The 14,200-nt window shown below is 40.7% G+C and overlaps 1 protein-coding gene and 1 pseudogene across 2 annotated transcripts; both read right to left on the bottom strand.

Annotated features, from left to right (window-relative positions):
- Positions 1-245: 245 nt before the first annotated feature.
- Positions 246-3,014, bottom strand: LOC144686059 (protocadherin gamma-A7-like). The gene has a single exon (XM_078551220.1). It carries the CDS (start codon positions 2,929-2,931, stop codon positions 538-540), a length of 2,394 nt encoding a protein of 797 aa, XP_078407346.1. The 5' UTR covers positions 2,932-3,014; the 3' UTR covers positions 246-537.
- Positions 3,015-10,810: 7,796 nt separating this feature from the next.
- Positions 10,811-13,852, bottom strand: LOC144686058 (protocadherin alpha-C2 pseudogene; annotated as a pseudogene). The gene has a single exon (XR_013577840.1). The product of XR_013577840.1 is annotated as a protocadherin alpha-C2 pseudogene (transcript).
- Between the last annotated feature and the right edge of the window lie 348 nt (positions 13,853-14,200).

Here is a 14,200-nt window from a genome sequence, read left to right as displayed (position 1 = left end):
AATGGAACACAGTTGAAACTCTAATGCACACGAATTCAAAAATAATATTTAGTTCTGTAAATCGTCACTGTTTGTTAGAAGACCCTATGGTCCTGAACTCAGGCCTTGAATCCAATAATAACATCTTAATTGATTGCTCTGAAATTTCATTTAGCTTTTTAGGACAAATACAGGCCGCTCCAACTAAATGGGTTTAGACTCTACTAAAATATTGGATAGTGGGATTTCAGAAGACGCCATATGGCTTCAGTTCAGAGGCATATTTTAATATATATCAGTTGGAAGACAAGTTTTTACTAACATACAGAATTTGCCAAACAAGGCTGTAAAATGAGGTTTATAGACAAGTATAACTATTACTGAACGTGTGTAAAAAATGGCAAGAGGAGTGGGTAACTCGGACACATTAACCTTTCCACTACCAAAATGAAAATCCAATTTTGTGCATGACACTTAACCTGTAATTGAACGCATAATAAATAATTCTTCACCAGCAAGCATTACCTGCCACTCGGAGAATCGCATTTGCTGTCTAAATTAATTTCTTGCGTTGGTGTCATGAACACTCACATCATTGAAAGGCAACGTAGGATGACAGGGCTTTAAAAACAGAAAGTCACTCTTCGACGATTCTGGTGATAAACACACGGTGTAACGATAACCTTCAGTTTGAACAGACCCGCTATAATTTAAAGATTCATTTGCTGCTTGTCTCCCATTAAAAGCATCATTCGAATTCCTGCGACTGTAACAACAAATTGTAGAGGTGTAGTCTTCAGCAATGTTTCTGCTTTGCCTATACTTCAGGATAACCAAACAAATTATGGTTATGAGAAACAAAAAGGAAGTGGATCCTAAAATGACAATTAGGTAACTGTTTAGATCTGAAAAATATTCCCACCGTCTGGGTTCATCAGTTCGTTCAAATGATTTCTCAGTAGCATTGGGCATTATTTTAAAGGAGATAGTGGCCGTACTGGAAAGGCTCGGCTGTCCATTGTCCTTCACACAGAGGACCAAACTTTTTGTAATGATCTCTTGGTCTCTAAAAGCTCGTGTTGTTCTGATTTCCCCGGTAAGAAGCCCAACGGTAAACAGACCAGGATCAGTGACTTCCAATAGCTGGTAGGAAAGCCTTGCATTCTGACCAGAATCTTCATCAGTCGCAATTACCTTAGTGACCAAGTATCCTGGATATATTGACTGGGGCATAATCTCCACTGATGCCGAACTGTTCCACGTTAAGGGTGAAACAATAACCGGTGCGTTGTCATTTTGATCCAGGATAACAAAATTGACAATAGCAGTGCTGCTCAGTGGAGGAGTCCCAGCATCGTGAGCTTGAACTTTGACTTGGAAATGTTTCAGTTGTTCATAGTCAAAGGAGCACAGCGCATAAATGTTTCCATTATGGGAGTTAATTGAGACGTAAGGGGAAGAAGACATAGCTTGTTTTTGGTGGTCAAGGATGGAATAGGAGATGTCTCCATTCTGATTCGAATCAGCATCAAATGCACTAACAGCAAATACAGAAGCACCAGGTGTATTATTCTCCATCAGATACACGTTATATGAGGATTGTGTAAAACTTGGTGTGTTGTCATTGATATCAGTTACAGAAACTAAGATGAGTTTACTAGTTGAAAGCGGAGGAGACCCTCCGTCCCAGGCAGAAACGGAGATGTTGTACAGTGGGGTCAGTTCATGATCCAGAATACCATTGGTGACCAACTTATAGTTGTTCCTCAAAGATTTTTCGATCTTGAACGGAATACTCCCTGGAATTTGACACTGAACTTCTCCATATTCACCGGAATCGGAGTCCGTTACGCTGATCAGAGCTATTGCAGTCCCCGGAGGAACATCCTCCCGCACAGCACTGGCCACCACGGTTACTTGTAACTCAGGGGAATTATCGTTCGTGTCAATGACATCGACCACAACAGTTGCATGGGCTGCCAGTCCAGGTGGAGCATGCTCCACTGCTTGTACGTCAAATTCATAAACATTTGCTTCTTCAAAATCCAGTGCCCCCTGAATTCTAATCTCTCCAGTCACAGGGTCCAATTTGAACAACTCGCGAATACTTTGAGAAACGTGATCGGTGAAAGAATATGTTACTTCAGCGTTTGTACCTTCGTCCATATCCGCAGCATTAATCTTTATCACTAACGTGCCATTGGCGACGTTTTCTACGATAGTCGCCCTATAGATTTCATGATCGAATATAGGTGCGTTATCATTTCCGTCCATTACATTAATGATAAGCTGAGCTGTGCCGGACCTGTGCGGAATCCCACCGTCTATGGCCGTCAGCAGAAGTGTAAACATTGACTGTTGTTCACGGTCCAAGGACTTCTTTAATAGCAGCTCGGCACTTTTGCTCCCACCCCGTCTTGTCTGCACTTTGATATCGAAATGCTCATTTGGGCTGATCTGGTAAGTGCTGATTGTGTTTGTACCCACATCCGGATCACGCGCGCTCTCGAGAGGGAAGCGCGCCCCTGGCGCATTTAATTCATTGATCTGCAAGTAGAATTCCCTCTTCGGAAAGCTGGGTGAATTATCATTTACATCCAGTATCTCTACTACGACGGGGTACATTTCCATAGGATCATTGAGCGCGACTTGGAAAGAAAGGGAACAAGCAGAGCTTTTGCTACAAACCTGTTCCCTGTCGATTCTTTCATTAACAATTAAGAAACCATTTTCCAGATTTACCTCCATGTATTGTTTCACGTCATCTGAAATCAGCCGAAATTTGCGAGTCGGTAATTCCCAAACGTTTAACCTCATATCTTCGGCGATATTCCCAACAAAGGCCCCACGTTCCAGTTCCTCTGGAATCGAGTAGCGAAGCTGTTCCGAGACCAGGTCCGACACACAGAGCAGGAAAATGAAGGACGCCCAGCTCATCAATACATACGCCATTGTTCTGAGCTAGATTGTGTTGTAAAATATTGAAATTTCTCACAATAGATTGTATAGGCTTGCCTTTTAACGCACAACAATTGCCAGCAGTATATCCATATATTACTGTAGAATCCAGGAATGTAAGGGCACAATCGGGGGAGATTTTGTGAACATGTCCGCACACCATAAACGCAGACGCCGTCTACCTCAACGATTCTGTTCTGTTTCCCTGACGGAGGAGGGGGTCGATCTCTCGCAGAGTCTTGGTTTCTTATTGGTAGACAGCGACACGAAGAGTCCCAACCAATAACTGCAGCAACTATTCTTAAAGCGAGGCTATTTCTAAATAATGGTACCGTCATATTTACGGGTGTGCAACTAAAAATATATAGACAACCACGCACAGAAATCGCATTTTACGTTTCAACCTTACTTTTAAATGTGATATATCGGAATCCTGAGACTTTTGGCAATTACATCGTTCACATTACCAATGGTCGGCAAAGTTCAATCGCCATATTGTCACCCTCCAATTTAATCACTGGTAGGTTTCCAACTATACAAAGGCGGCTAAGCTTTAAGTCTGCTTCATTAATGCTAAAGGCTTTCAAGATGCCTTGAGATCTTGAAAGGCATTGCATAAATGCGAAATGCATCCTTGTCTTTCTTGATGTATAGTTTTACCTGATGAAATCTATAGCAAGTTGTTAGAGCGTTTGTATAAAAACCAACCTTTTAATATATATATACTGAAGAATACTTTATTGATTTTTTCGGAAACATTTTATTTTTAATTAAATTTTATGTAATGTTTTCACCGTATTCACAGTGGTAGCTCATGAAGGCCAACTCCCCTCCTTGCCCATGCCACTCCAACAATGTATAACCAATGGCCTCTCTCTAATCGAGAGAGATGCATCTGATCCTTTGTGTGCCATGGCTAATTGCGAAAAAATGTCTACAGCGACTGTTGCACGAAATTAAATATTTGACTATTTGCATTCTGAACAAAATTCATTCGAAGTATCTTTTCAAGAAAATATCTGAAGCATGTTGGAAATCCTTGGCAACATCACATAACAAGGCAGCATGCTTATTCCATTGGCAGTTCAGCATAATTTCTTTCAAGTTAACAAGTTAGAATCGCACTCTCCATAAATTTCAGGCATCGTACATGATGTATGGGGTGACGGTGGTGTGGTTGTAATCTCATTGCCCTAGTAATCCAGCGACTCCAGGCTAATGCTCTGGGGGCAATGGTTCAAATCCCACCACGGCAGCTGGTGGGATTCAAATTCAATTAATAAATGTGGAATATAAACTAATTACCAGCGATGGTGACCATGACAACTTTTATCGATTGTTGTAAGAACTCATCTGGTTCACTAATGTCCTTTAGGGAAGGAAATCTGCCATCCTTGCCTGTTCCAGCCTACCTGTGACTCCTGACCCACATAAATGTGGCTGACTCTTAACTGGCCTCTAAAATGGCCAAGCAAGCCATTCAGTTCAAGGACAATTCAGGATGGGCAAAAAATGTTGACCTTTCCAGCGACACCCACGTCCCATGAAAGAATCAAAAAAATAAAAGATTGTTTGGTTCATGTTCAGACTGACAAGTCCGTTCATAGGTTTTGGAGGGGGGACTGAGTCCTTTGACATCGAGCACATTATCGTTATTTCTAACACCCAAAGAACAACCCGTCCTTAAATTACCGCAACTTCTTATTTATATATACTTTTAAATGAGAAAATGAGTGCCATAGGTACCATTGACCCTTACCTTTTCTTTCGGCGATTCGACGTGTGATGTTATTTTTTAACTGAAAGTGTGGAGAAGAATTACGCTCAAGGTTGAGCAAATGTGAGCTCTGGAGAGGAGTTTAGTCTGTAGATTCATTCAAATTTATGAGTCACCGAGGAGGAGAATGCCAGGCCGAATGTTCCACTATCTCTGCTCCCTTTTCTAATGATACGAGAGGCTTCCGAGAACTGTCTAAAAGGGGCAAGTGCACGCCGAGTAGAATAACATTATTGGGTTATAATTGCATGGTTATTTTTATGTTCACAGCTCGAGTTTTTATTTTTAGTTATCTTTGGTTAGGGCTGCATCTCCTGCATTCGCAACATTTGGACGCTTCAGCGTCCGAAGGGTGAAATTGAAATTTCCCGTGTCCTCTTAGTGATAATTCCATTCTTCAAAAAGACGCTCATGGAATTTCCTCACCTCGGGCGTTTTACACATAAGCGTTGCAAAATGTGCGCTAACAAAAGAGCACTGGGGGTATGATAAATATATTCAAAACATTATGAGATATAATTAGAACAGAGTATCACATCTACGAAAATGAAAGCGTAGCCATGACGATTCGTATGCGCCCTGAAAATAGTGGCTTGCAATCAGTCAGTATCAAGCTACACTGGTGGGTTTGCACTTTACCTTCAGAAATAGAAAGTCAAGAACATTCATTGCTTATGCAGTTCTCAAAAATCACAGAAACAACACGGCTTTAAACAATTAATTTTCATAATTATACGGGTTCAATATCAACATGTAAAGCCCAAAGGTAACGATAAAATATGTTCATTTGACTGGGAAATTTCCATTGTACGCATCATACAGTTTTATTAGTATTTTATTACAAATAACGCATTGAATACATCACGTGAAGAGTACATTATAAGAATTATTGAGAAATAACTTCGTATGTGTCAAAAGGTTTCCATGGTGCATCTACATGTAATACAACATAGCTTCCCAAGCATGCTAAATGCCAATTGCAGCCGCAGTATAACTTGCATCTGACATGCTCCGCTTTGCCCATTACAAAGCATATCTTTGTCCATCAGTTTAAGTGCACGTTGTAAGTGAAGGTGATATTCTAGTGCAACTATTGGGATTTTTTAATAGTCATAAATATATCTAATTCCGGAAGACAAAACTGTACGGCACTGTGACAATTTTGTATCTGCAAGCTTTATCGTCATGCTAGCATTCTTGTGGTATTTGGGTACAATTTTCTTCAATATTGAAATTATTGTTCAAAATAAAGGAAACGTTGATTCTTCAGTATGCATGCTTAAATAATTTCAGACTCATATATTTCAGAATGGTTTGTTCATTTCGTTCAGCAATATTCTAGTAACTCAGCTTTGAAATACACAGGATACGTAAATCATCGTAGAATTAAAGTAGATTCGGAAAATACATGTGCATATGGGACCCCATCATATCTTCAATGAGCATTACATAATATTGGTTAATATTTACAGCACAGGATCAGGCAATTCAACCTAAAAGGCCTATGTCAGCACTGATGCTCCTCTCGGACCTCCTCCCAATGCTTCTTCATCTAACTCATTAACAAATACTTCTATTCTTATCTCCCTCGTGTGTTTATCTAGAATCCCCTTAAAAGAAACTGTGTTATTGGCTTCATATAATCCTGTACCTGAGACTTCTACGTTTTAATCCCTCTCTGGTTAGAGAACTCTTATCTGAAATACCTATTAGATTTGTTACTGACTATTATATTTGTGGTCCATAGTTTCTGTTTTGGCCCCCAAATGAAAACACCTTCTCTGCCTAGCAAACACTTACATTATCTTGCAATTCCTTGTCAGTTCACCCCTCAGTCTTCCCTTTTATAATGAAAACAACTCCAGTCTGTTCAGTCTTCCCTGGTGGCTACACCCTCTCAATTCTATCATTATAACAGCATCTGAAATTTAGTCGACAAATATTATTATAATTTCTGGTCAGTTGGGTTTATTTTCTGGCCTGCAGTTCTTTTCAATTGTTTTACCATACTCTAGTGAAACATTTTCTTTTTAATTACATTTTATGTAATGTTTTCACCGTATTCACAGTGGTAGCTCATGAAGGCCAACTCCCCTCCTTACCCATGCCCCTCCAACGATGTATAACCAATTGCCTCTCTCCAATCGAGTTGTACCCCAAAATAAATGGGACTCAAGGCCATGTATTTTCGTTTTAACATAAGACGATAGCTGCATCCGACAAAATAGACCAATTTCGTTAACAATTACGACTAATTAAACGCTTTATTATGAACTGAATCATTCACCATATTATTATGTCAGAAATCATATTCCTCCATTTCATGAGGGATGGGTCGACGTTATGTCTTTAGGCGGTCATAATCTTCTGTTGATGGAATATAAGTCCACTGTAGGAAATACAATTTTTCTGGCACTGGTCACAGAGTAGGGTGACATAGTTTGTATCCGATGATTCCGGCAGCACCTTGGCGATTTGCAGTGCATAATTGTACGATTAATTACAACATACGATCAATTGATAACCAATAAACAAAAAGGAGAGGAGGCGAAACAGCGATACCAGTTATCAAATGTAATATCCTCTCTCTCGGCCGTCGGGACATTAACATGCTTTCAGATTGCTTGTAATGGTTACTATTTACTAATTCCATGCACTTTAGGCATGTTTACAATGTTGTCTTTGCATAAAATCAGATAATAATACTATCATAGATATTACAGCACATAATATGACCATTCTGCCTATCGCCTCTATGTCGGTTCTTTAAAAGAGCTAACAAATTTGTCCTTCTCAGTTGCCCTTCCCCCGTAGTCAACGAAAGTTTTGCGCTTCAATTATTTTTTTGCTTCCCTTTTGAAGGTAATCATTGAATATGCTTTCACAACCCCTTCAGCCAGTGCATTTTCAGGCCGTAACAACTTTCTGCTTACACCTAAGTGTTCTCGTGTCGTCTCTGATTCTTTTGCCAATCACATAATTTCTGTATCCTCTAGTCACTGATCCTTCTGCCAGTTAAACCCGTTTCCCCTTATTTAGTCTATCAAAACCCGACAAATACAATCTGAACAGTATTCTCGAGATGTTGACCGTGTCTTTTCCTTCGTTTAGTGCCAGTGCCAGCCTTCACTGTGTTAATAATTGAACTGCTATCCCAACAGCTCTCACAATTCAGTTTTTTTTTGACACAGCAACATCCTCTATTTGAATGTTATTAGCATACATTTCTGGTTAGGCTAATCACTGCTCTCCCACGCTCAAACAACTGCGTTCATAACGATCTGCAAGAGCATGTATACCGAATATATAAGTGCACTACTTCTACAACTCTATATTTCTGATGGCATTCTGTCACAACTGGAGCTTTAACTTCCCACCTGTGAACAGCATTGGTGACCACATCCAGAGAACCTAGTCAGCCCGTGCGTTAGCATCGGCGCTCTTTGATGCTTTTCGATAGCCCGTGGCACACAGAGCACCATAACCTCCACCAAAATCTTTGGCTTTCAAAGACTTTCGTTGAGTTACCTTTTAAGCATCGCATACCGTGCTGAAGATTCATTAAACACTGTCAAAATGGCACCGGTATCTGGATTGCAACTAAAGTGAATATTGTAAAGATAAAGTTAAGCGATAAGTGAACTCGAATGTGTGCATTCAAGTCCTGGCAGCCTAGTATTGAAATATTTTAGTTCAGAAATGAAAAAAAAAAAGATAAGGGGTTTAGTATCTGTAAGTAATTGAGTTGATTAAGAAAATACATAATTTAATACTACAGACGTAAACGCGGGTAAATATGCTGATGAATAAAATAAAGGCAAAGGTGCAAGTGTTGAAAAGTGTGATGTGATGCTATGTATACTCGTGAAGGCAGCGATGAACAATGATAACAGATGAGGGAAACATGTGTAAAGCGTTTAAAAAGCGATAGGTTCGAAGGGTCGTCATAGAAGCACCAAGAGGTAAAGAATAATCGCTGAATCAAAATGCCCATTGCAATATGTGACCAACGTTTTCGCCTAAAAGTTACATTTTATCGAAGATCTTGGAGGATTCCAGGTAGAGTGTTATAATGAAGGCGTTTCGCAGGATTTGGCGTAGATAATGGGCTACACGGCCACCACTGGTAAGGGTAGTGGCATGGACGGGGTGACAGCGTCTTCTGACATAGAGGCCACAGCCGGAGGGACGCACCGTGTGCGGTGGGTGGCTGTAAAACTGGAAAGCGTGCAGGAATTAGGGAAGAGGATAACGTTTTGACATGAGATTGACGGCTATAATGTGAGCAATTGTAGGACCAGGAACCTACACAGATTGCCAAGGTGTGATGGGTGACCTGGAATTGGGATAAAATATGGTTAAATAAAGTGTTGAACGAACTGAACATGGAGCAAGGAAGTCCTGGCAGCCTAATATTGAAATATTTGAGTTCAGAAATTTAAAAAAAAATAGATAAGGGGTTTAGCGGAACAAGGGATGAAATTTGAGCAATTTTGTATGAAGTTCGGGGTGTCGTCGTAAGTAGTGTTTCTGATACAGAGGACTGGCTCTGCTCGGGCGTTGAGGGATAAGAAGTCGATTGCAGCGTAAGAGAGTGACCCAGGAAGGAATCGATCGCAATGGTGCAGAGTTTGTTCCAAGACAGTGTTGGGTCTTTTCATTGATTAACTGAAGGAAATTGTAGTTCGTGTAAAATGAAATATCCGTCAAGAAATGCAGTAACAGAAAGGCAGCGTATTGCTGGGCGTGAATGATAGAAGGGGCAATCTGGCTATCAACAGCAAAATATGTTGAATCTGGCCCCAGTTCTGTGGATGATGTCACCAAGAAGCAACTTATTGAAGAGGAAGACAACTGGGAGAAGCGTGGAAATTTGGTGTGAGGCAACAAAGTGAATCACATTTCCTGATGTTTGAGCTATCATGTGCGCTGAGCGTACGACCAAATGAAGGAAGTCACGTTGGGTATGAAAGAGAGAAAAATGTTGGAAGAGCACAACATAGGCTATATGTCAAACGTTTCAAAGGAAGCTGTGTAGGTATGATAGTGGGGTCAGGATTACAAAGGAAGTCATTTGTCTCATTGGTTAGACCCGTTTCAGTTGGGTGGTGGGTCGTTACTTGATTTGAGTTATTCAAATAATTCAAGCCAGAACTACGTATAATTGTTGAAATGTGCGGTAAACATTCATCTTGCAATAATATTTCTGTGGAGTTGCTCACAAACCATTGCATTTATGTCGTGCAGGCAATAGCATGAGTGTCACTGATTTATGTAGCATAAATAAGTCAAGTTCAACGTTCAAAATGTTTTTAGAATTCTTACTTTTTGTGTGATTGAATTATATAATTCAAACCATTCTTCAGTAAAAGTAAACTGTAAACTAAGTCATTATATATTTTATATAGCTGCACAATTTTATCCCTTCTCACTTTAACCTTAACAACGTGTTGCAACATGGCGTGTATCTGATAGATAGCTGAAGTACATCCCATTTGTGGCATTGTGTCCAATTCTGGGTAAAACAGTTTAAGAACACCTTGGAGAGTGTTCAGAAGAGATTTCCTAGAATGGTATCAGGAATGGGAGGCTTCAGTTACGCACAAAGGCTGAAAAACCTCGGATTGATTTCCTTAGGGTAGCAAAGGTTACGTACAGATTTGAGAGAAGTATTCAAAATGATGATGAGAGTTGGGAGAGCAAATAATAAAAAAATCTGTTACCAGAGTGAGAGATGGTAACCAGTTTTAAAATAATTGCAAAAGATCCAGAAGAAATTTGAGGGTTTTTTTATGCAGAGTTAATATAGCCTGGAATGCATTACCTGAAAGGACGATAGGTAAAAATATAACAGTAATGTACAAAAGGAAATTGATTAAGTACTTGAATAATAAAGGATTGCACTGGCATATTATATACCATGGGTAAACAATTTCCTACGAAACAACTAGATGATTTACCCAAGCAGCCATTGCTTTCACATTATATCTGGAACAAAGTTGAGAAAGTGACATATTAAGTTTAGTTATTGTATAATTTTCTTGAGGCAAATATATAACATTTTCAGGTGGGTGTATTTGATGAAACCCGTCAATATTCGTGGTACACACAATGGTATCACCAGAGAATTTAATTCAGCTTCACATCAGGAAGAAAGTTTTTAATTTTACGAATCGTTACAGCCACTGGTCAATGCCAAGGCCCTGAAATTATTCTTGTCACATTAACAACCTCAATGTACATGTGATGCAACATTAGCAGAGCAGCGGGGAGTAGAATTTCAGCGATTATATTAATATGTACTAACAAATCGGATTTCATTCTAACACTAAATAAATGGAAACTGCTCAGGGCTGTGATGAAATGGGCAGGTATACTTAGCATTATTGAAAGGTAAGAACATGCGAACAACACTAAGCAATTTCACTAATTTGCTTGAGGATATAGTCGTAGACTCAAAAAACTTACCCACTAATTCAAAGCATAGAAAACAGCTCTCATCAAAGTGAATTATTTGCCATTCCCGACATTGAAATTTCTTCCAAATTATTTTCTTCTGTTGGTGTCCCGGACACCCAAGTCATTGAAAGGCAAGGTAGGATTACAGGGCTTTAGAAACAGAAAATCACTTTTAGATGACTCTGGTGATAAACACACGGTATAACGATAACCTTCAGTCTGAGCAGACTCGGTATAATTAAAGGGTTCCTTTGGTGCCGACCTCTGATTAAAGGCGCCATTCAAATTTCGACTTGTGTAACAACAACCCGTAGAGCTGTGGTCTTCAGCAATATTTCTGTCTTGAATAAACTTCAGCATAACCAGAAAAATGATGGTTACAAGAAACAAAAATGATGTTGATCCTAATATAATGATTAAATAACGATTAAGCTGCGAAAAATCCTTCGACTCTCCGGGTTCGTCAGTTCGTTCAGAAGAATTTTCTGTAACATTCGACAAAATGGTAAATGAGACCGTGACCGTAGTGGAGAGGCTTGGCTGTCCATTATCCTTCACGAGCACGACCAATCTTGCTGTGTTGATATCCTGCTCCCTTAAACGTTGTGTTGCTCTGATTTCCCCAGAGAGAAGCCCCACGGTAAACAGGCTGAGATCATTGGCCTCCAATAATTGATAGGAAAGCCGTGAGTTCTGACCGGAATCAACATCAGATGCGATTACCTTGGTGACCAAGTATCCAGGACTTGTTGACTGTGGCACAATCTCCACTGATGCTGAACCGTTCCACGTTAAAGGTGAAACAACAACAGGTGCATTGTCATTTTGATCCAAGATAATAACATTGACAATGACAGTGCTGCTCAGTGGGGGAGACCCAACATCCTGAGCCTGAATTTTGATCTGGAAATGTTTCAGTTGTTCATAGTCAAAGGAGCGCAGCGCGTAAATGTCTCCATGTTTGGAATTGATCGAGACATAAGCAGGCCCATGTCCCCCTTCCTTCTGAGTCTCCAGAATGGAATAGTTAATTTCATCATTCTGGTCTAAGTCTGGATCCACAGCGGTAATAGCAAATATCGAAGCACCGGGAGTGTTGTTTTCCATCAGATATATGTTATATGAGGATTGTGTGAATGTAGGCGCGTTGTCATTTATATCTGAAACGGAAACTAAAAGAGTTTTATTTGTTGAAAGAGGGGGAGACCCTCCGTCCCAGGCTGAAATAGAGATGTTGTAAATCTGGACAGTTTCACGATCCAAAATATCATCGGTAACCAACTTGTAGCTGTTTCTCAAGGTTTTCTGAAGTCTGAACGGAAGTTGTCCTGAAATGTGACATTGTACCTGTCCATATTCGCCAGAATCTGGATCCATAACACTGATCAGGGCTATCACAGTCCCCGGCGGAGCATCTTCCTGAACCGGGCTGGACACCAATGTTACGTCTAAGTTGGGTACATTATCATTCCTATCTATTAGGCCAACCAAAACTTTGGCGTGCCCCGCCATACCAGGCGGTGCGCTGTCCACAGCCTCTACATCAAGTTCAAAAACGTTCGATTCTTCAAAATCCAGTACACCTTGAACTGTAATCTCTCCAGTTTCCGGGTCCAAGTTGAACAATTCGCGAATGCTCGGGGAAACGTGGCTGGTGAAAGAATACGTCAGCTCAGCATTGATAGCTTCATCTATATCAGCAGCGTGAACTTTTATTACCAACGTCCCTTTGGGGGAGTTTTCTGCTACCCTGGATTCATATGTTTCACGATCGAATACAGGTGCATTATCATTCGCGTCCACTACAGTGATCGAAATCCGGCTTGTGCCAGATCTCGGGGGAACGCCGCCGTCAACAGCCGTCAGGACAAGATGAAATGTTGACTGCTCTTCGCGGTCCAAGGGTTTCTCCAGTAACAACTCGGCACTTTTGGTCCCGTCATTTCGCGTCTGAACTCTGAGGCCAAAGTGTTCATTTGGACTGATCTGGTAAGTGCTGATTGCATTTGTGCCGACGTCCGGGTCGTGCGCGCTCTCGACAGGGAAGCGCGCACCTGCCAAAATTGATTCACTGATCTGCAGGAGGAATTCACTGTTCGGAAATCTGGGTGAATTATCATTTACATCTAATATTTCCACTGCAACGGGGTGTATTTCCAAAGGATTATCGAGCACTACTTGCAAAGAAAGGGTGCAGATAGAGCTCTGTCTACAAATCTGTTCTCTGTCTATCCGTTCATTAACAAATAAAACCCCATTCTCCAGATTTACCTCCATATATTGCTTCCTTTCATCGGAGACCAGACGAAACTTGCGAGCCGATAATTCCCAAATATTTAGTCTCAAATCCTCGGCGATATTCCCAACAAAGGCCCCATACTCCTGCTCCTCGGGGATCGAGTAGCGAATCTGTCCCGAAATCCGATCCAACAAACAAAGCAGGAAAACGAAAGATGCTCCGCTGCTCCTTGCCGCCATTGTTCTCGGATGGATGTTGCTGTAAAATGTCAATATTTCGTCCACCCGATCGTGTCTACTTGTCTCTTACACGACAACACTATTTCAAAATACATCCACACACTAATATGAAATGGAGAAAGGCAAAATCTACACCCGAGGAGCTTTGCTGAACATGGCCGCACAGCTTAAACGCAGGCACTGTCTGTCTCTTCGCTGCTGTTCTGTGCTTCCCAGGCTAGGGAACTAGGTAGATCCCTGGCAGCGGAATCGCTTCTTATTGGTAGACAGCGACACGAACCGACCCAACCAATAACTGCAGCAATTATTCTTAAAGCTACACAGTTTCTGGATTATTTACAATATAATGGAACTGAAGGATTAAGGGTGCGCAATTTAAAATCACCCTAAAAGCACAAACATTTTGCAGTATTCTTTGTAAAATCGGGATAACATTCAATAGCAGCAGAAATGCTGGAGTCCCTCGCAATAACATTTTCCACTTGATCAATAGTGGCCCTTGGCGCAAATCGTTACTTTGATTGTGATAGCTTTACCTGTAGAATCCAG

The sequence above is a fragment of the Cetorhinus maximus genome, chromosome 10 (genome assembly GCF_964194155.1).
Source record: "Cetorhinus maximus chromosome 10, sCetMax3.hap1.1, whole genome shotgun sequence".
NCBI lineage: Eukaryota > Metazoa > Chordata > Chondrichthyes > Lamniformes > Cetorhinidae > Cetorhinus > Cetorhinus maximus.
Note: the sequence above shows the minus strand (reverse complement) of the source record. Positions and strands in the feature narration are given on the sequence as shown.

Bases quoted from the DNA above. Each gene is read 5' to 3' on its own strand.
- LOC144686059 (XM_078551220.1), bottom strand. From the start codon at position 2,931: ATGGCGTATGTATTGATGAGCTGGGCGTCCTTCATTTTCCTGCTCTGT.